Source organism: Hemiscyllium ocellatum, chromosome 4, assembly GCF_020745735.1.
Source record: "Hemiscyllium ocellatum isolate sHemOce1 chromosome 4, sHemOce1.pat.X.cur, whole genome shotgun sequence".
In the NCBI taxonomy this organism is placed as follows: Eukaryota; Metazoa; Chordata; class Chondrichthyes; order Orectolobiformes; family Hemiscylliidae; genus Hemiscyllium; species Hemiscyllium ocellatum.
This window is the reverse complement of record NC_083404.1, coordinates 100,036,025-100,058,473: the sequence shown is the minus strand read 5'-3', so window position 1 is coordinate 100,058,473 and position 22,449 is coordinate 100,036,025. Positions and strand designations below refer to the sequence as shown.

Sequence of the window (22,449 nt, the reverse complement as noted above, 5' to 3'; positions counted from 1 at the left end):
TTGCTCAGCCGAAGTTACAAACTAATTCATTTGTTGGAAGTACATTACTTCGCAATGCAAATGCAGAAAAGATAAAGGAAGAGGAAAAAACTGAATATTTAGATGTATGTTAGTTGTCAAATGACAAACTCACCTAAAACACTAGACAACACAACATTGTAAAGACTATTGGAACAATTTGTACCCACAGCAAAGGAACACAATATTAACAGGATTGTTTTTGTTTAGTGCAAAACAAGTCCAAGAACATTAGATTCTTTAGTACTAGAGTTCCACTTGGACAGTCTGTCCTCCTAATAAACTCATTTTCATTTCAGAGAAGGAATCTTTCATCAACCAGCGTTTTTGCAGCTAAATTCTTGCGTCCTAGTGAAAGACGAATAAACTGAATAACCTTTGAATCAGAAAGAACAAAACAATAATTTTAGAGAAATGTGCAGAACCGTTAGGATTTATTTTGCTTCTGATCAAAATGCATCATCTTTAACAAAGCATGAAGGTAAGGCAAATCGGAATTTTAAATAAAATAATGGGACTATGCGACTCATTTTCACAAAAGTTTTGAACTTGAACTCTGGTCATCTGGGGTCGTTGAGCATCCAAACATTTAGTGATTGGAGCTCATCACAACCAGATTCTACCATCTTCTCACACTTCCTAGGATAGTAATTAGTAGTGTCAGCTCTGGCTGATTTTTCTTGTCACTGTCTCAGAGGTAGTGGATAGAATATTCCTAGGGCTTGGTTTTGTGTAAGTAGTTAATACCCCTAAAAGTGATGTCTGGTTGAGACCCTGAAACATAGTGACTTCAATGTTTCACTGCTTCAGGATTGCAGGAGAGTGGGGGTTGTCCCTTAATAACGTCTGGATAAGACATTTATGTATTATAATCAGTGCAGAGTTGCTTTCTCAACCTAGCATTGTCTTTCAAAGCTATAGCACATGTTTGCTGACATTTAGCATTTCTAAGCATTTATTTAGAGGATGCACATTACATAACCCACAACTACATATTCACTCTGTATCTACTTAGAGGAAGTAAGGTGAATCCCCAGCTGATGTTTTCTACTTGAATAAAATTAAATGCAATAAACATATAAACACATAGTACTGTGAAGAACCAAATTTTGATCTGTTTTGATGGTATTTGTCACATATTTTCTTCAAGCTAACTGGTGAATTGGGGAAATACTTGTAGAAAATGAAAGAACATGGTTGATGAAGACCACAGAAAAAGGCAAATCCAACTGGAAAGGTTAGTGTTGATTTTAAGGCAGAGGAGATGCTAATCCCAAAGAAAGCTGAGTTTAAGTAGCTGATTGGGTAGTCTACTGACCCTGAAGCGAGTAAAAGGTAAATCAGACAATGCATTACAGAGCAGGGAGGAGACTACACGTTGGTTGTGCTGGGGCTGACAGGAGCTTGGTGGTGGGAACTTGGTGGGACTCATGGCATGATGATGGAAGAGTAAGTTACTGGGTTGGGGGAACTGGTTGTTTATTAGGAAGTAGGGGGATATCAGAAACCTGTGGGGGAATCTGAAGCCTAATGGTGAGAGGGAATCAGGGTCTGGGTGCTTTGGTGAATGTTGAAATCAGAGACCTGATACTGTTGGTGGGGTGGAGTGGTTTTGGGATATAAAATTGGAAATTTGACAGTGGTGGGAGGAACCAGTGGTCTTGTTAGCAGGGAGAGAAGAGTGGGAAACTTGAAGATTGTTTGGTGGCATCAGAGGCCTAGGACAGAGAAGAGAAGTTGGAGGGGATATATGATTGTGGGACTAAGCTACTTAGTTCCTGATAGCTCGAGAAATCCACATAGACTTAAAGTTGAAAAGTTGAATGAAGCTCATGGCCTCATTATCATTTGAATTCAGTGGTTTTAAGAAGATTATGTATCATTTTTTGTTAGAGTGTGGGCTATGTAGTGGTCTGGCACAAAGCAGCTGTGTTGTGGTAAATTTATTACACAGAATTTATTAAAGGTGGCTTTAAATGTTCCTGAGAGTTTTTGAAAAGTAGAAGATATAATGATATAAAAGAGACTTAAGGGGCAACATTTTTACGCAGAGGGTGGTACGTGTATGGAATGAGCTGGCAGAGGAAGTGGTGGAGGCTGGTACAACTGCAATATTTAAGAGGCATTTAGATGGGTATATGAATAGGAAGGGTTTGGAGGGATATGGACCGGGTGCTGGCAGGTGGGACTAGATTGGGTTGGGGTATTTGGTCAGCATGGGCGAGTTGGACCGAAGGGTCTGTTTCCATGCTGTACATCTCTATGACTCTATAACAATGGATTGTTTACAATCTTTTGCTATAGCTAAACAAAGACAGCTAGTAGATAAATTGAAGATAGAAGTAAAAGCTGGATTTATGAGGATGAGATGATACAAGTAATCGCACAATATTTAGAACTAGAAGAAAGGAATCCTGAAATTGCAATGTCACAATGCAATTTAGCTACAAAATAGATTTAAATAGAGAGAAAGAGAAATGAAAAGATTTTAATGAGACGAGAGAGGAAAACAGGGAAATAGAGTTAATAAAACTTGACGTGAGAAAAGTGAAAAAGAAAGGTGGATGGAAACCGAATAGTGATCATAGTTAATAGATAGAGTTAAAGAAATATTATATTTTCTAACTCTGGATGGAATTTATGAGTGCAAAGTCATGTTATTATGAATGAAAAATGAAAAAGCAATTATTCAACAATAAAGCAATAAAGGTTTAAAGGACCATGTAGTTGTACAATTTATTCATGTTCTGGCTCCTTTTAGCCAAACCTGGGAAGAACATTCACATCATTGGACTGAACTTTTAGGTCAGCTACAAAATGCCAATTTGGACATTAATTTCACTAAGAGTGAATTTGCCAAGTCAAAGATGGTTTATTTGGGCTATTCTGTGGGACAAGGCCAAGTAGCTATTAGAAAAAGAGCTAGGCGGCATGGTGGCTCAGTGGTTAGCACTGCTGAATCACAGCACCAGAGTCCTAGGTTGGATTCCAGCCTTGGGTGACTGTCTGTGTGGAGTTTGCACATTCTCCCTGTGTCTGCGTGGGTTTCCTCCGGGTGCTCTGGTTTCCTCCCACAATCCAAAGATGTGCAGGTCAGGTAAATTGGCCATGCTAAATTGCCCATGGGTTAGGTGCGTTAGTCAGAGGGAAATGGGTGTGGGTAGGTTACTCTTCGGAGGACTTGTTGGGCCGAAGGGCCTATTTCCACACTGTAAAAAAAAACTCACAGGCTTTTAGGATGAGAAGGTAAATTTTAAGTTATGTTGGCATAAGTGGATTTTATTGCAAGTTTGTTCTGAACCTCAGCAGTGTCATTACATCTTTAACAGACTTGTTCACAAAAGGCACAACATTTGAATGGGTGTATGAATTTCAAAGTACCCTTGAAAAGGTTGAGCTGACAACAACAACAATTTTAGCCATGCCTAAAAATGGGAAGCCCTTCAAACTGGCTGTTGATACTAGCAACATTGTTGGTTTACACAAGATAATGAGATGATTTAATGGACTGCCAGTCATCTTTTAAACTAACTGGCTGCATGTCAACAAAAACATTCAATTGTTAAGAAAGAAACACTGAGCCTTCTGCTGGTTGAATTTTGAAAAATACACCAGCAATTACATGGAAGAAAGTATTATTTACATGGACCACAATTCTCTTTATTCATAGCACATAATACCTCTTGAAGGAACTCCAACAAATTGGTCATATATGATTCCAATTTCCCTTTCGTAAAATCATGCTGTAACAGCATAATTACCTTGAACTTTTCTAAGTGCCCTGTTCTAAAGTACAACAGCTCCAAATATCTTCCCTATAGTGTTCAGCCAATTGACTTGTAGCTTCCAACTTTCTGTTTCCTTTTCGTTTTGAATAATGGAATTATATTTACTAGTTTCTCACTAACCGCTATTTTTTAACCCCGGGATGAAGTTTATCAGGATCCAAAGACTTAACTTTACAAAGCTCCAATGATTTGCTCAGTCCTACTTTCTTGGTGATAGTTACACCTCCCTTCTTTTCCATTTCCTCATTTACAGATGTTTCTGTGATGTCACTACAGAGCAAACCAATACAAAATACTCATGGAGTTCAACTTATAACTAATCAAAAGAACATGGGTGTATATTCAGCAACGAGACAAAACTAATTGACCTTTAGAAAATTGATAAATAAAAGTTAGCACAAATTTGCTAAAGGCAAATCATATTTGATCAACTTGATTCTTTGGTGAAGTAATGAAAAAGATTGATGAGGATAGTTCAGTTGATGTTTCTGAACTTTGAAGTGCATTTGAGAAAACTCCACATAATAGACTTTATAGCAAAAATTAGAGTAATGGGATTAAAGAGACAGTGGAAATATGCATATGAAATTATCTGAGGGACATAAAGAAAAGTGTAGTGATAAATAGTTATTTTGAATTGCATGTTGTTTTTCCACTGCTTTTTTTGATAAATATTAATGACCTGGATTTGGACATCCCCAGATGTTTTGAAGTACAGTCATTAATGTATGTAACCTGGCTGCTAATTTGCACAAATCAAGATTTCAGAAATAGCGATATTATAATAGCCAGAAAATTTGTTTTCATTGATGTTTATTGAAGAATTTAACGAGAATAGTGGTGGTGCTTTGGTCATTTATGAAACAATGCCATGGGATTTTTTATGAACATCTGAAAGAGCAGATGACTCCTTGATTTAAAATCTCATCCAAAAGGCCAGTCCTCTAACCTCCCCAAAATCTCAAGCTAGAGTTTTGCACACAGGATGCTGGAGTGAGTCTTTAAAGCAACAAACTGTATTCAGAGGTGAGTGTGACATCAAGTGAGTCACAACTGATATCATATGACACAAGAGGATAATTGGATTCAAGCTAAAACTTCTAAAGGGAATTGGCAGTCTTTTATTTTCCTATTTAAATTACTTAAATATACATGTGAATACAGATTTGTAGTTAGACATACCTTTTGTTGTATATAAGTTAGAAAAGCAGCAAAAATGAAACTTTGAGTAGCAAGGTCCACCATACAGAAAAACAGCACATCAAAAATAATGAGTGTGCTTTCATTGCCATAGTACAGAACTTCAGCAAATGAAAGTTTTTCATCTGAGACAAAGCAAAGAGAATTTTTTCAGTATTGACGCAAAGTAAGAAAATATCTTTACAGTTCTATGACAATTTGAAGATCTGACTTGTTTCAAATTATAAATGCTTTGTTTTTGATACTTCCTTATGTAATTTAGATCAACAATCACCACTTTAATTTGATTACTGATTATTGGAAGCAAAATAATTTACCTCACTTTAAAGTGATAGATGAGTAATTTCTGTCCAGGCGGACTACTGAAACAGTGTTCATTGCTAAGCCTATTTATTCAGTAGAAACTTGTTTATTGAGCTACCTAGCGACGAGAAAATACAGAGCTAACCTGGGAATCCTAATTTCACATTGTACACCACTTCATCAAAACTAGCCTCTAGAAAACCACTTATTTCAGAAATGGTCAGATCTCAATATTTAAGAAAAAATATTTTGTTTCTTTAGAAGTAACTAATAAAGTATCAGTTATAATAAAATAATTAAAATAATCAAGAGGGAAATAGCCAGATTCCCAAGACTAGCTGTGCTTTTATCGCTGAGAAATAATTACTTTGTTATTTCAACTAATTCTATTTGTCCATTTGTGACATAAATAAGTTCATTACATGACAACATATTTGAAAATGAAACCATTTCCATCACTCATATGCCTTACACAACCAAAACATTCACAAATATTAATATAAAGACATATTTAATCAAATTAAATGAAAACAAGTATTTATTTCAAAATTTTTTTTCTTATACTAGTAGTTCTCAAATTATCTTTTTTCAATGGTGAAATATGAATTGATTATATTCTTTTAAGACATTACAACTTGCTATTATTAGATTTATGGAAATATGTAACTATAGAAAGAAGGAAACTCAGAGTTATACCGTTGTAGAAAATGGTTTTGTCTATAGGCTCATGTAGCTCCATTCCAATTATTCTTTCCAATAATAGTTTATCCTGTACAATGTAATCCATGTCACGAATCGCCTGTAAACATGCAGAAAATATAAATTCAGTGCTTTATGGTGTACCTTATCTGAACAGAAAGAATCACTCACAAGTTATGTTTTTCTGAAGAGTTTTAAACTCCAGAAATCTATAATAAAAACACAAGCAAAACTATTCCAACAAAGTGGTTGTGCAGGTCAAATTTCAGGTTGGAGTCCCTCTTAATTTGATTGGGCTCTGTGCACATGGAACTGAGGTGGGATTTACACTCAGACTTCCAGCTTTGACGTAGGGATACTACCACTGTTTTGATGCTGCTGTCACTTTAAAAAGCTTATTTTATCCTTTTTTTCAAGTGAGGCTGTAAAGGCAAGGGTGACAAATTGTCTAGTTTAGCAATGACAAGGGAGTGGCCAGTTCTCCCCGTTCAGGTATTTTCTAGTTTGGTTTAGCTGTAGCAGTCACAAGATGCTCGTATCCAGAAAAAGGTTCCAAGTTTCAGCAGATGATTCCGGATTGCACCCGAAGGAGAAATGTTTATTTAATTCAGAGAAGTTAAATAGTACATTGATGGCATCAGCAAAAGTTTTGTCTACAGAGCTTTGACAGTTCTGTGGGCACGTCCATTTGGCTTGTAGTTAATATTTATATATGTAGGTTCTTGAATGTTAGCAACATGTTATACCAATGAGATAGACATTGTTAAAGAGCAGACCGAATGTTAGGTATCTTATGTTAGGTACCAACTAAATAACATTACTTATTAACTTTACTTAATTACTTTATTAATTTACTTTACTTTATTTACATAGTAAACAACATTAATTGCTGCTGCAGACTGGACCAGATTTTAGAAATACCCACTCATCAAACTCACATCTGCTCACTCTGCTAAAATGCAATTGGAAATGCTAACCTGACACTTGAGAGCAAGTGATGTCCTGCTGTTGTCAAAGCCAAAAAGCTTAGATCTGGCTTCCCAATGCCCAACTTAGACTATTATCTACATCCAAGTTGTGTTTTGGGATGATGTCACTTCTAACAGTCTGTGAATAGCAGGAGGGGTCCAAACATAGTTGTTTGGAAACGCCTGCATGAACCACAATGAATTAGTATGCTGCTACAGCATGTAACCAAGAAAGCTAACAGGAAACTATCTTTTATTATGAGAGCTATTCAAGATAAGAGTAAAGATGTTATGTTTCAGGTATACAGCGCACTGGAGAGACTGCATCTTGAATACTATGTGCTGTTTTGATCTCCTTATTCAGACAGGATGTAAATGCACTGAAAGCAGTTCAGAGGAGGAAATTCCAGATTGATAAAGCAAAGTGCTGTGGATGTTGGAGATCAGAAATAAAAACACAAACGTTGGATAAATCCAGCAGGTCTCAGCATCTCGAGAGAAAATCTCTGTGTTAACATTTCAAATCCAAAGTGGACTGGAACAACTTGGCTATGGAACAGTTAGCCCTGGAGCATACATTTTCAATACCCCTGCTGGAATGTTGTCAGAGTCAAGAGCATTTGTATTATTCAGACATTTCTTGAAATCAGATAGCGTTGAATTGGATAAATGCTGGCAACTGTGATTTATAAGGACTTCAGGAGAAAGCCAAGGTGAATTGTTCACTTCACTAAAGATGCTTGCAAAAGTTTAGTCTTGTTTTTTGCACTGATGTACTGAGATTCTCCATCATGGAGGATAGAGCTAATTGTGGAAAATTCTCCTTCGGGAAATTGTTTCGATTGCCACCATCATTCATAACTGGATTTGGCAAGGCTGCAGAACTCAAATCTGATCCATTGACTATGGAATCAGTTAGCTCTGGTTATTGAATGCTAGGAGTGCAAATAGTCTTGCATTATAGCTAGCTGAAAATGCATTGCTGGTTAAAGCACAGCAGGTTAGGCAGCATCTCAGGAATAGGGAATTCGACGTTTCGAGCATAAGCCCTTCATCAGGAAAAACTTCATCATTTTCCTGATGAAGGGCTTATGCTCGAAACGTTGAATTCCCTATTCCTGAGATGCTGCCTAACCTGCTGTGCTTTAACCAGCAACACATTTTCAGCTGTGATCTCCAGCATCTGCAGACCTCATTTTTTACTTGCATTATAGCTACACTAGGCTAGCACCTCATTTTTAAATATGCCTGGAGCTGCTCCTGACATGTCTTCCTTCACTCTCTATTAAACAAGGGTTAATCCCCTGGTTTGGCAGTAGCAGTAGAGTGGTGGAATTGTTGGGCCATAAGGTTACAGTGTGGTTGAATACAATTCTACCACTGCTGATGGCCCACAGGTCTCATGATTGCCCAGTTACCTCATGTATTCAAAGTCTGTCCTATTCATCATGGCAGTAATTTCACAAATCACAACAAATGATCTTGATATTGTGAAGACGGACTTTGTTGGGGTGCAATAAATACTACAAATAGATTGGTGCAGACAATGTCAAGTAGATTTTTCCCCCTTGGTGTTACCCCACCACATGCAGCAGACCCATTCTACCCTTTAGGCTCAGCCAACTTGATCAAGAGTGGTGCCACAGAATAACTGTTGATAATAGACATTGAAGTCCCCAAAGCAGTGTTCATTCTGTGCACTCCACCATCAGTGCTTCCTCCAAATGGTGTTGAATATGGAGGAATACTGATTTCAACAATTGAAGAATAGGTAATATGTGGTAATCAGCAGGAACTTCCCTTGCCTATGTTTGACTGAATGCCTGAGATTTCATGAGGCATGGAGGCAATGTTGAGGACAACTAGGGCAACTCCGTCCTGACTGTGTCGCACTATGCTACAACATTTAGTGGGTATGTCATGCCTATGGAACAGAACATACCCGGGCATGATGATGGTGGTATGTGGAATGTAGTGTGTAAGGTATGATTACATGAGTATTACTGTCAGGCTGTTGTTTAACACGTCTGTGGGACAGCTCTCCTTGGCGCTTGCCTAGATGTTGACAGGTAGGATGTTGGAGAGGGCTGTGTTGGTCATCGGCATTTCTGCTGCCCAGATCGATACCAGGTGGTTTGATGAAATTCATTCCTTTGTTTAAGCTTTATAGTAATTTCGAACAACTGAATGGTTTGTTCAGCTATTTCAGAGGGCAGTTAAGAGATAACCGCATTGCTATGGATTTGGAATCACATGTAGGCCAGACTGGGTTGGGATGGCAGACTTCCTTAGCTAAGGGTCATTTGTTTAAACTTGATTTGAAGGACATGGAAGTCACTGACTGGGCCAGCATTTATTGCTGTCCCTGGTTGCCCTTGAGAAGGTGAGCTGCCTTCTTGAACCACTCAGTTTTCATGCTGTAGGAAGATCCACCATGTCATTAGAGAGGGAATTCCAGTATTTTGACTCTGAGATAGTGAAGGAACAATAATATATTTTCAAGTGAGGATGGTGAGTGGCTTGGAGGGCAAGTTGCAGGTGGTGGTGTTCCCATATATTTGTTGCCCATGCCTTCTAGATAGAAGTGGCTGTGGGTTTGTAATGTGCTAATGATCTTTGGTGAATTTCTGCAGTGCATCTTTTAGACAGTATACACTGCAGCTACTAAGCATCAGTGGTGGAGGGAGTGAATGTGTTGCCAATCAAATGGGCTGCTTTGTCCTGGATGGTGTTAAGCTTCTTGAGTATTGTTATAGCAGGCAAGTGGAAAGGATCCCATCACACTACTGACTTGTGCCTTGTAGATCAGGGATAGGGTTTGGAGAGGCAGGAGATGAGTTACTCAATGGAGTATTCCAAGTATCTGACCTGATCTTGTAGCCTCTGGTTTTTTGGCCCATTCAGTTGAAAATGGTAACCCCGAGGATGTTGATAGTGTGAGATTTAGTGTTGGGAACACCATTGAATATCAAGGGGTGGTGGTTAGACTGTCTCTTACTTGTCACTTATCAGCCCATTTATCCAAATCTTGTTGTATTTGAAGGTGGACCACTTTAGCATCTGAGGAAATGCAAACTGTGTAATCATCAGTGAACATCTCCACTTCTGACCTTACGATGGAGGGAAGGTCAGCGATGAAGCAGCTGAACATGATTGGGCCTAGGACACCACCCTGATGAATTCCTGCAGAGATGTTCTGCAGCTGAGATAACTGAACTCCTAATACCACAACCATCTTCCTATTTACCAAGTATGGCTCTAACTAGCAGAGGGGTTGTCCCCTGATATGCAAGCTATTGATGCAACACACAGTTGAATGTGGCCTTGATGTCAAGGGCTGCCATTGTCACTATGGCTCTGTTTTTTCATGTTAGAACCAAGGCTGTAATGAGATCAGGAGACTGATGACCCTGGCAGAACCTAACTGGGCATCAGTGAGCAGGTTATTGCTGATCTGGTGCTGCTTGATAGCACAATTGGTGACACTTCCAACAGTTTACTGATGATTGAGAGTAGACTGATGGGGTGGTAACTGGCTGGGTTGGATTTGTCCTGCTTTTTCATTGATACTGAGCGGCTTGCTCGGCCATTTCAGAAGGCAGTTGAGAGTCAACCACATTGTAGTGGGTGTGGAGTCATATGTAAGCCAGGCCAGGTAAGGACAGCAGATTTCCTTCCCCTGAAAGGTATCAGTGAGCCAGATGGGTTTTTGTTTCCAACAATTGACAATGGTTTCATGATAATCAATATATTCTTAATTCCAGATTTTTAAAAATTGAAATAAAATTCCACCACCTGCTGTGGAACCTGAATCTCGGGAACATTGGTGGAGTTTCTGGATTAATAGTCTAGCAATAACCACAAGGCCATTGTCTCCTCTACAGTGAACCAATCAGTTTTTATAACACTTGATTTATAGTTAAATAATGACCATTAGACTGACTAAGCTTTTAATTTCATGTAGTTATTGAGCTCAAAGTGCACCATCTGCCATTGTGACATTTGACTCTATGCCTCAGAGCATTAGGCTGGGTTTCTGGATTACTCATTCAGTGACATTAAGACTGTCACTACCTCCTGAAAATTAGTTGGGAATGTATTGTGAAGATGGCACCAAGAGGCTTCAAGAGGATTTGGATAGGCTGAGTAAGTGTGTAAGAATGTGGATAAATGGAAAATAATGTGTGAAATTTTCCACTTCGGTATGGGGAAATTAGGCACAAAATATTTATGCAATGATGAGAGATTCAAAAGTGTTTATTTCCAAAGGGACCTGGATGTCTTCGTGTGTAATTCGCTGAAAACTAACATGCAGGTACCCCAAGTATTTAACAAGGCAGATGGCATATTGGCCTTCACTGCAAGAGGATTTGAGTAGAAAAGTAAAGATGTCTTGTTCAATTTTATGAAATTGAAGGTGGACTCTTCATCCAAGGAAGGATAAGTTGCCATAGAGGAAGTGTGATCGATGTTCATTAGAATAATTCCTGGGTAGTAGAACTGTCCTATGAAGTGAGATTAAGGAGACAGGGTCTGCACTCACTAGTGCATAAGAATAAGAGGTGATCTCGTGGAAACTTACAAAATTCTTACAAGGTGAGACAGAGTAGATTGAGACAGACTTTTCTCGCGTGGTTGGGGCAGGGGATATCTGGAATCAGAGAACACAGTCTCAGAATCAGGAGCAAGTAATTTAAGTTAAAAATCACGCAACACCAGGTTATAGTCCAACAGGTTTATTTGGAAGCACTAGCTTTCGGAGCACCGCTCCTTCATCAGATGGTTGTGGAGGTTAAGATCATGCTCACAGAATTTATAGCCAAAGGAGTCCAGTGTCATGGAGATGTGATACAGTAAATAATCTTAGATATGCTGGTTTCTGTTCTTTGATATGTAAATCCCAGAACTTCTTTTAAATTATATTCTCAAATTAGAAATCACACAACACCAGGTTATAGTCCAACAGGTTTAATTAGAAGCACACTAGCTTTCGGAGCAATGCTCCTTCATCAGGTGATAACCTGATTCTCAAGTTAGCTCAGCTTTTAAACAATAGGTGTGAAGTCTGTCTGTGTCCCAATGCTATGTCAGACTGACAAATCCTCTGGACAGTTTTACATGGATTCATGCAGTTTTTGAGCAAAATAAAATGTAATTCAGCAAAAACAAATTCACCTCATAAGCTTATATGTATGCACATGTAGGAGCGACAGACTGAGCTTGCATGTGAGTGTTCATGTGGGTGTGAGTGCACGTGATAGAGTGTGTGCGCATATATGTGTGAGTGTAAGCTTGGTTAAGTGTGTGTGTGTGTGTGAGTGTGATCGGGTATGTGTGAGAGGGTGCATGTGTTGATGTGAGTGCGGGGGATGTATGTGATAGAGAACTTGTGTGTGCGGGAGCGTCTGTTTAGGTGTGTGAGTATGTAGAGTGTGTGTGCTTGCGCATTACAATGGGGAATGAAATTTAGAAGAATTTCGGGAATTACTTATCAAAGAACAGAAATCTGCACATCCCTTAAAAAATGAAACTTTTAATCTAAGATTATTTACTGTATCACATCTCCATGACATTGGACTCCTTTGGCTATAAATTCTGTGAGCATGATCGTAACCTCCTCAACCCCTGATGAAGGAGCGTCGCTCTGAAAGCTAGTGCTTCCAAATGAACCTGTTGGACTATAACCTGATGCTGTGTGATTTTCAACTTTGTCCACACCAGTCCAACACCGGTACCTCCAAGTCAAGTAACTTAAGATTGAGATAAGAAAGAATTTCTTCACTCAATGCGAGTGAATCTTTGGAATTCTCTATGCTAGCAAATTGTGGAAGCTCAATCATCGAGTATATTCAAGACAGATCATTAGATTTCTAGATATAAATAATATCAGGGGGTATGGGGACAATCTGGGAAGATGGCTTTGAGGTTGCCATGCAACCATTATCTCATTGAATGGAGAAGCAGGATTGTGAGGCTTAATGGCTTATTTCTGTTCCTCTTCTCCTGTGTTGTTTCTGAAGGATGAGAATGGACAATTCATCATGGTCTATCATGTACGGTATGTTTTGTGACTTTGTTAAGCATAATTTTAGTGCTATAGCAGGAGAGAAAATATGGTTGGAAGATTCAGTCGTGGATTTGAAGGAATTATGGACACTACTGTCAGGAATAGCAACATGTTCAGGTCTTGGATGAGGATTGTCCAGCTGTAGATGGGGCAAGAGTTTGCAAGTATTGAGGGATCAGAGACAGTTGAGGTTGTTCGGGATGTTGACCACAGATTAGAAACTGAGGATGTCATTACCTGATGAAAGGAAGCTATTAACAATAACATTTATTTTGGAGGTCATGAAATGAAGCTGGTGGCCAGTGTACAAATAGGATTGAAGGAGCAAGTGATGGATCTCATGCACAAGATTAGTTTGGACAAGGCATGACAGCTTGGAGATAATTTGATTGGAGGACTAGGGAATGGAGTGAAATACAGAAGCAGCTCTTTGTGACAGAGAAGCCTGTGAGCACCTCACACTTGCTGTACTCTTTTTCAAAGGAATTAATTTACTCCCCATGACTAACAAAACATCAATGATACAATCATGCCCTGAAGGAGGATATGAAAGAAATCTCATGTAGTTTCTGGGTAGAAGCTTGTGGCATAACAGTTCAATGCATTTGTAACATTCAGAATCGCTGACAACAACCTATCCTGGCAGTTTTCTAGGCCAGCAGCAGGAACACTAGGTAGCAGCGATTATAATGACTGAATTTTATATTCAGTTAGAGAGAGAGAAGAGTGGATTCACACCATTACACACAATTAAACACAATTTTGAAGGCATGAAAGCAGAGCTAAATAAATCAAACTGCTAAATTAGGGATAGATAATAGAAAGTTAGTGGCAGATATTTCAGGAGATATTTCAAAATACACAGAATAGACAAGAAGGAAAAATTCCAAAGGGAGACCCACACTGTTGCTGAGTCAAAATCATAGAATTATATCATACAGAAGGTCTTCCGTCCATCGAGTCTACCACCAAAAATATACAATATCTACAACAGAGTTATGACACTTCAAGTGTTCATTCAAGTAGATTTTAAAGGCTGAGTTACACTACCTTCCCAGGCAATACATTCTGAGCCCGCATGACCCTCTAAATCTCCGGCATTCACCTTATTTTAACCTTTCAACTAAAGGGAACAGCTGTTTTGATTCACCCTGTCACTGCCCCTCATAATCTTATACTCCTTTAACAGATCCCTTCCTCAATCTTCTCTGTTCCAAAAAAAAACAGATTCAAGTTTATCCAGCTTCTCTTCAAAGATAAGATGATCCGTCTCAGGCAACATGCTCAGGAATCTCATCTACAATCCCTGCATGTCAAAAGAGTAGAACCCTTTTCATACAATTATAAAATTGCTACTGAGTGGAAGCAAGCGATTTGGCCTATAGAATCCACACCGATTCTCCAAAAAGAATCCCACCCAGACCCATCCTGATCTGTGCAACTCTGCATTTCCCATGGCTAATCTAACTAGCCTGCAACCCCTGGACATTATGGGCAATTTCTCATGGCCAATCCAACTAACCTGCATATTTTTGGACTGTCGGAGGAAGCCAGAGCACCCGGAGAAACCCATGCAGACATGGGGAGAATGTATAAACTCTACATAGACAGTTGCTTGAGAATGGAATCGTAGCTGGTGGCTGGAGTTGTGAGGCAGGAGTGCTCACCACTGAGACACCACGCCAGCCTCTGTTCACAAATAGTTGCTGATAAGTCACTCTCAAAGCGTGGTGGTAAGTCATGAGAACTCTGCAGCCGAAGGGGTGCGAACCAGTGATACTACAGAATTCTAACTTGAGCAGCATGATTGTCACTGTCAAAGGGGAATGATATGGAGAGGTGCTCTGGTGGAAATGCTTTCAGTAACATCCTAAATGCATTTATGGGTTGAGGATTAAATATGCTTCTAGGATACAAATGACAGCCACTAAGACAGGACAGCCACCCAATCTTTGTGAGTGCAAGTTCTTCTTCAACAGATGACATAGTTTAGAGATGATGGTATAATCCGTCTTTCAGATAGTTAGAAAAAAATAAAGTGAGCCCTATAAATCCAGGATTTCATAATTTACCTGCGTATCCTTGGTGGTTCCCTCTAAGTATCCCTGCCAGTCTGAAGTCAATTGAATTCATTTGACTGTCAGTGTGGAGTTTGCACATTCACCCTATCTCTGGTGGGTTTCCTCTGGATATTCTGCTTTCCTCCCACAGTCAAAATGAATGGAGGCACTGAATACTGCAAAGACTATTAGTGTTGACAACATTCTGCAATAATACTGAAGACTTGTGTTCCAGAAGCTGCACTAAACCTAGCCAAGCACATCAGTACATCAACATCTACCTGACTATGTGGAAAATTTCTCAGGTATGTCCGATCAACAAAAAGAAGGACATATCAAACCAGGCCAATTACTGCTCCATCAGTCTACTCTTAATCATCAGTTAAGTGATATCAAAATGCACTTGCTTAGCAATAACCTGCTTACTGGTGCGTGACTTAGGTTTCACGAGGTCACTCAGCTCCTGAGCTGATTACAGCCTTGATCCAAACATGGACAAAAGAGCTGAATTCCACCCACAGAGGTTGAATGGTCTTAGTAAGTGCTAAAGTCAGTATGCAAGCTAAGACCCAGCTCCAAAGTAGGTAGCCGAAGTCGTGAAGTGGTGACTGAGTCATTCTAAGAGCAGGTATGATGATGTGGTGACATCAACGGTTTGCTAATGCCAAATTGTGTGAATGTAGTAGGGTTAATGAGAAGAGTCAAGGACCCTGCAGGAACATTGCACCAAAGAAGAAAATGTATGAAGATTGAAGGTTTTCACGCACAGGGTGGTGCATGTATGCCATGAGCTGCCAGAGGGCGTGGTGGAGGCTGGTACAATTACAACATTCAAAAGGCATCTGGATGGATACATGAATAGGAAGGGTTTAGAGGGATATGGGCCACATGCTGGCAAATGGGACTAGATTGGGTTGGGATATCTGATCGACATGTACGAGTTAGACCAAAGGGTCTGTTTCCGTGCATCTCTATGACTCTATGACACAGAAATTCTGTGAACTGAAACAGATGCTGAGACAAGTAGCCTAGTACTTATGTTCTATGTATGTACCTGATTTGTTTATCTGTTGGGCATTGCATGTTAGGTTCCTCAATGGTAGAGAAGAAAATTGGAAGTGCTATCTCTAATACAGCAAGTTAATGTATTAATCCAATGAATTAATATATGAATACAATGTAGTTGGTGGACCTAAATCACCATTTAAGGCTTGAAGGTAAAATCAGAGAAATTTTCCTCAATGTTAAGAATCTGATTTCTCCTTCTCACCCTATTCAGTCACCTTGCTCGTTATTATCGTGCCATACCAAGGAGGGAAAATTCCACCTAATCTAATTCAAGCTTTCTTCTTTGAAGTTCCTAATTTATACAGGTCTATGGGGGCACTGCTTAGGTGTTTGACTTGTATTATGGTGAATTTTTATTCATTACTTCAGAAGCAGTGCTTTAATGAGCCAAGCACATAATTTTCCAAATAATTATTTACATAAATTAATAACTGCATGGTAAGCATGTAGCAGTCAGGATTCTGTTTAGACATATAAAATCAGTTATCAAGATAAAGTAATCATTGTCATGACAAACATAAACATAAAAGTATGAAGCTGGCTAATGGAGTAAACTGTTATGACTTTCAGAGTAGATCAATATAATAGATTACTTACATGATCGATGAATGAACTAAGAAATTTATTAGTGGTATTATAAGCCTTCAATCTACGTTCAAATAAATCACTGGTTTGATTCAAGAGGCGGTCAGATTCACTTCTCTGTAAAATTGGACCAAAAGTTAGGAACATATGAATGACTCTCTAAACTGTGTTTTGGAAATATATGAAGGAACTATATTAATTGCTACCCAATGTAATGGCTCTCGAATCTTGTCATATTGCTCTCTAAACTTGTTTGTGATGAATATCTCAAATGTCTCAATGTCAGTGTTCGGAATCAAGCCTCTTTGACTGCACAGGTTTTCCTGGGAAGAAACAGTCATCAAAATAGCCATATTTAAAATTAATAAAGTTCATAAAAATTTTGAATAGTTTAGAAAAAATAATCCTCACAACAGCTCTTATAATCTTTACATTTGTAAGAAAATCTCAACTTAATCAGACAAAGTCAACTTGGTTTTCTGAACTTAATAGGTTCTGAAGAACTGTTAAAATGTTAACTTTTCTCTCCACAGATGCTGTCACACCTGCCAAGTTTTTGCAGCAGTTTCTGTTTTTGTGGCACCTTCCTTTGTTATGTTGATGATCAAGGGCACTGTGATGTGATGGTAATTGACTAGATTAGGTTTGTTCTGTTCTGTTATGTGTGGAAAGGACATACTTGTTAATTATCCACAATAATCTACTGTGTACTCCAAATTCCCTACCTCATCTACTGTGTCTATTGCTCTCGATGTAGTCTCCCCATCGGGGAGATAGGACGCCAACTTGTAGAGTGTTTCAGGGAACATCCCTAAGACACACGCACCAAACAACTCCACCACCCTGTGGCTGACCACTTCAACTCCCTGTCACTCTCAATCAAGCACATGCAAATCCTGTGCCTCCTCCACTATCAAATCCAAGCCACGCAACAACTGGTGGAAGACACATCATCTTCGTCTTTGGACCCTTCAACCACATGGCACCAACATCGACTTCTCTAGTTTCCAAATCTTTGTTTCCCCCGCCTCATCCAACCCTTGAACTCAGCACTGCCCTCTTGATCTGTGCTATTTGTCCGTCTTCCTTCCCACCTATCCACTCTACCCGCCCCACTGACCAACCACAATTACCCTCCACCTGCATCCACTATTGCCATCCTAGCTACCTTCCCTATTAAACGCACTCCCATACCCCTATTTATCTCTCAACTCCTTTCTCCCTCCTCATTCCTGATGAAGGGCTGATACCCAAAATGTCGACTCTCCTCCTCGGATGCTGCTGTGCTTTTCCAGCACCACACTTTTCGACTCTGACTTTCCAGCATCTGTAGTCCTCACTTTCTCCTACTTATCCACAATGTCAGGTAGATACCAGTTTGTAATTGTCGTGGAACAACATAGCTAGGTATGTAACTTATTCTTAGCCACAAGACTTCAATGGACTATCAAATGTTGTCAGGCTCCTTAGCCATTGCTGCGTCTGGTGCATTTCACCATTTCTTGATATTATGTGGAGTCAGTTGATTGGTTGAAGACTGGCTTGTGTGATGCTAGGAACCTCAGGATGAAACCAAAACATGGAACTTTGGGTTGCAAATGGAGATGTGATGTTGTAGTGGCGTGGTCACAGGAATAATGATGCAGACATATAGGCAATTCTCTGGGGTTCCAGGTTCAAATCCTGCCATGGCAGATGGTGGAATCTGATTTGTATAAATCTGGAATTAAAAGTCTAATGATAACCATAAGTCAACTGTTGTATAAACTCATCTGGTTCAATAATTTCCATGGAGGGCAAGAAATCTGTCTTTACTTGGTCTGGTTTATATTTAATAAGCCACAGCAATGAAGTTGATTCTTAAGTGCCATCTGCTATGGCCGCCAATCTATTTGATTCTATGAAATTACCCAAAAAGTCTCAAAAGAGGAATGAAACTGATCAGACCATTTGACCTAAGCACTGGAAATGACTATGGAAAACTCAGCCCTGTTGACACTCTAAAGCTATCCTTACCAGTATTTAGGTCATTCCAAAGCTGGGACAGATGTCTCATTGAATAGTTAAGCAACAATCTGATATAATCATATGCATAGAATCACATCTTATACATGTCAGATAACACTGCCACCATCCTCATAGCATCACTTGCTTCATGATCATGATATAAGGTCAAACGTGGGCAAGGAAATCTCTTGCTGACTACCACATATCAACACCTCAGCTGATAAGTCTGTACCCCTCCATGTTGAGCACTCTTTAGAGGAAGCATTCAGGGTGGCAGTGGAACAGAATGTACTCTTGGTGGGAGTCTTTAAGGTTGCCACCAAGATTGGCTTAGCAGCACACTGACTGATCAAACTAGATGAGCCCCAAAGGCATATAGCTGTGAGACTGGAGACTGATAGTGAGGGAGCCAAGAGTGATAAACATACTTGACATGATCTTCACAAATTTGCCTGTAGAAGGTGCATCTGTCCGAGACAATATTGGTGAGAATGATCACCACGCAGTTCTTGTGGCGACAATATTCTTGTCTTCACATTTAGAATACTCACTGTTGTGCTGTGTTGCATTACCACCGTGTGAATTGGGATGAATTTTGAACAGATCTAAAAGCTGAAGAATATCCATTTATCTGGATGTGGATCATCAGCATCAGCTGTCATAACCACCAGTCAGAATCAAGAAGTGCTGTGGACACCTTCTAACTTGTAATTTCAAAATGTGCTCTTTAAAAAAGGGCTAATGAGCTCAGTTAGCTGGATGACTGGTTTGCGATACAGTGTGATGCCAATAGCACAGGTTCAATTTCTTTACTGGTTGAGGTTACTCTAGAGCACTCACTTTCTCAACTTGTCCTCTCACCTGAGGTGTGGTAACACTCAGGTTAAAACCACCACCAATTCTCTCATATATGCAGCCCTATAGTCATTTGGGACAATGGTGACTTTCCTATTTAATCAAGCCAAGATGGCTGCAGATTAAATTAAGTGTTTGCATGGAGAGAGGAACGATGGAATTTCACACCAATGAAGTCAAAGCAGGTTGGATTGTGAATACAGAGATAACAAGGAATTGATAACCGCAAGACAGCTCATTGGGTTCCTTCTCAAACTAGACACATTTTGAGTTTTTCCTGAAAAGAAAACACAAGGAAAGGGATTTAAAGATCAATTTCAACTTTACTGAAGTGGACAAATGGGATTAATTGCTCTCATGTGTATCTGGCTGCTGTGAATATCACATTCAAAGAACTATCCTCTCGTTGCCCTTGTGTTGCAAGTAAAGCAGTTCTGTCATGCTGAGCATTGAAGTCAGCTAGCTAGCAGCTAGATGAAAGGAAAAGGAAAGCAGGATTCTCTTTCATCAGAAATACTGGAATTCAATCATACTTGAAAGGAATTACAACTACAGAATCTCAGGCAATCTGTAAAACCAAGGATCATCAAACTAACTGTGCAACTAGTAACATCATTGCTGCTAGTCATCTTTGACTGCAACATCTGGGAAGTTCAATTATCTGCTCTTCATGAATAATTCAGATTGCTCTGTATACTTGTTTTACTAATGTTTATCTTTTTAGACTCACCTCTAATTTTCAATCTGTGTGTATGCACGTTGGGTTTGTTAGTATTTCTTTTTGCAACTGGTAACTTTTGTTAATTTAAGAAACTCTGTTTATATCAGCTCTTGTTAAAACATAAGTTCACTTGGGCCTGGGGAAAAAATATCCACAAGGGAAAGGATCCTTTTCAAATTAACCTTGTTGTAACCAACCAAGGGGATGCACAAATAAAGAAGTGGAGCCAGTTCAACCATCTTCACCAGGGAGTTTAATACTTTGGGATATCTTGACTCAAACTCAAAATCAATTTGACAATATCATGTCTGGTATTTCTTTTACTCTATAGTTACATCAAGCCAGGGGATCAATCTGGTTCAATGAAGTGTGCAGAAGGCATGCCAGGATGCTGTCAGGAACAGCATCAAGTATACCTTAAAATAAGGCATCAACCAAGTGAAAGTGGAGCACAGAATTGTTCATGTGTTTATCAGGGTACAGGGACCAATCAATTCTACAAACAATAGATCCTACCATGTCCAGACATGAACAGTGGTGACAATTAACCAATTCACTGGAGAAGTACACCTCAAAAATGGAGGAGTCCATCACATCAGTTTGAAGATTGAGATACTTTCAACAATTTTCAGCCAGCAGTGCCAAGTAGATGATTTATCTTAGCCTCTTCTGGGGGTGGTTAGCATCACAGATACCAGTCTTCAGTCAATTCATTTCACCACACAATGTGTCAAAAAACAACAGAAGGCATTACATACTGCAAAAGAAACAATATTATAGCAATAAAACTGAAGACTTGTGCTACAGAACTTGTTTTGCCCCGCTAAGCAGTTCCAATACAACTGCAATATTGACAATCACTTGACAATGTGGAAAGTTGCCCCAGTATATTTTGCACACAAAAAGCAAGTTAAATCCAACCAGGACAATTACCAGGCCATCAGTCTACTCTCAAACATCAGTAAAGTGTTGTAAGAGATCATCAACAATGCTAATAAACAACACATGCTTAGCACTAACTTGCTCACTGATGCTCAGCTTAGGTTCCATCAGGGCTACTCAGTTTTTGCCAAACTGGAGTCAGTGAGAATCAGGGGGCATTTCTGGTTGGAATCTTATCTGGCACAAAAGAAGGGAGTTGTGGCTGCTGCAGATCAGTCATTTCTGTAGGAGTTCCTCAAGGTTGTGTCCTAGGGTCCAATCGTCTTCAGTTGTTTCATCAATGATGTTCCTTCCATTATAAAGTCAGAAGTGGGGATGTTCGCTAATGATTGCACAATGTCCAGCACCTTTTGCAGCTCCTCAGGTACTGAAGTGGTATTGTCCAAATGCAACAAGGTCTGGATGATATTCAGGCTTGTGCTGACAAATAGCAAGTAACATATCCCCCACACAAGAGCCACACAATGACAATGTCCAAGAGGTGAGAATTTAACTACCCTTGATATTCAATTACAATACCTCACTGAATCTTCCACAGGTTACCATTGCCCATAACTAAACTGGACTAGCTGTATGAATACTTGTTCCAGGAGCAGGTCTGAAGCTAGGAATCTTGCAGAAGTAACTCAAGCCAACTAGGAATTGGCAATAAATGCTGACCTAGCTAGTGAAGCACACCCTCCATGACTTAATAGAAAAAAAAGTTTCACTATCTCTCTGCACTGATGTATTAGACTCCCTGATAATCAAAGCTTATATTGCACCCTTTAATACTATAAAATGCCTAAGCTCCTCACAGACAAATTATTAAACAATACACGATATTGAACCAATAGAGAGAAGCTTGGTCAGTGAGGTAGGTTTTAGAATTGTATTAAAAGAAGAAAGCAATATAAAGAGGCAACAATTTTGATGAACGTATGAATTAGGAGCAGCAGGAAGCCATTTTGGCCCTTAAGCCTGTTAAGGAGGAATTTCTGAGTGTAGTACCCAGGCAGCTGATAAAAAGTCTGCTAACACGAGAACATTTAAAAACAGGTTGTCCAAGAGGCCAGAAATGGAGCAGAAAACAGTGCATATCTTAAAGGATTGTGAGGAGCTAGAGGAGAGTCCAGGATGTGGAGTATTTAAAAAGAATATGGTAATTTTAAATTTAGATATTATAGCA

General features: G+C 39.3%; 1 protein-coding gene across 1 annotated transcript in view; it reads right to left on the bottom strand.

Moving 5' to 3' along the window:
* Positions 1-313: 313 nt before the first annotated feature.
* The window catches only part of tmem67 (transmembrane protein 67), a 171,691-nt gene continuing 149,555 nt past the window's right edge, over positions 314-22,449 (bottom strand). The window contains exons 23-27 of the mRNA XM_060824041.1: positions 16,963-17,079; positions 16,769-16,873; positions 6,006-6,108; positions 4,989-5,131; positions 314-394 (exon numbers count right to left, since the gene is read on the bottom strand). Of these exons, the coding sequence (XP_060680024.1) occupies positions 314-394; positions 4,989-5,131; positions 6,006-6,108; positions 16,769-16,873; positions 16,963-17,079 (549 nt within the window). The remainder of the gene's footprint in view (positions 395-4,988; positions 5,132-6,005; positions 6,109-16,768; positions 16,874-16,962; positions 17,080-22,449) is intronic.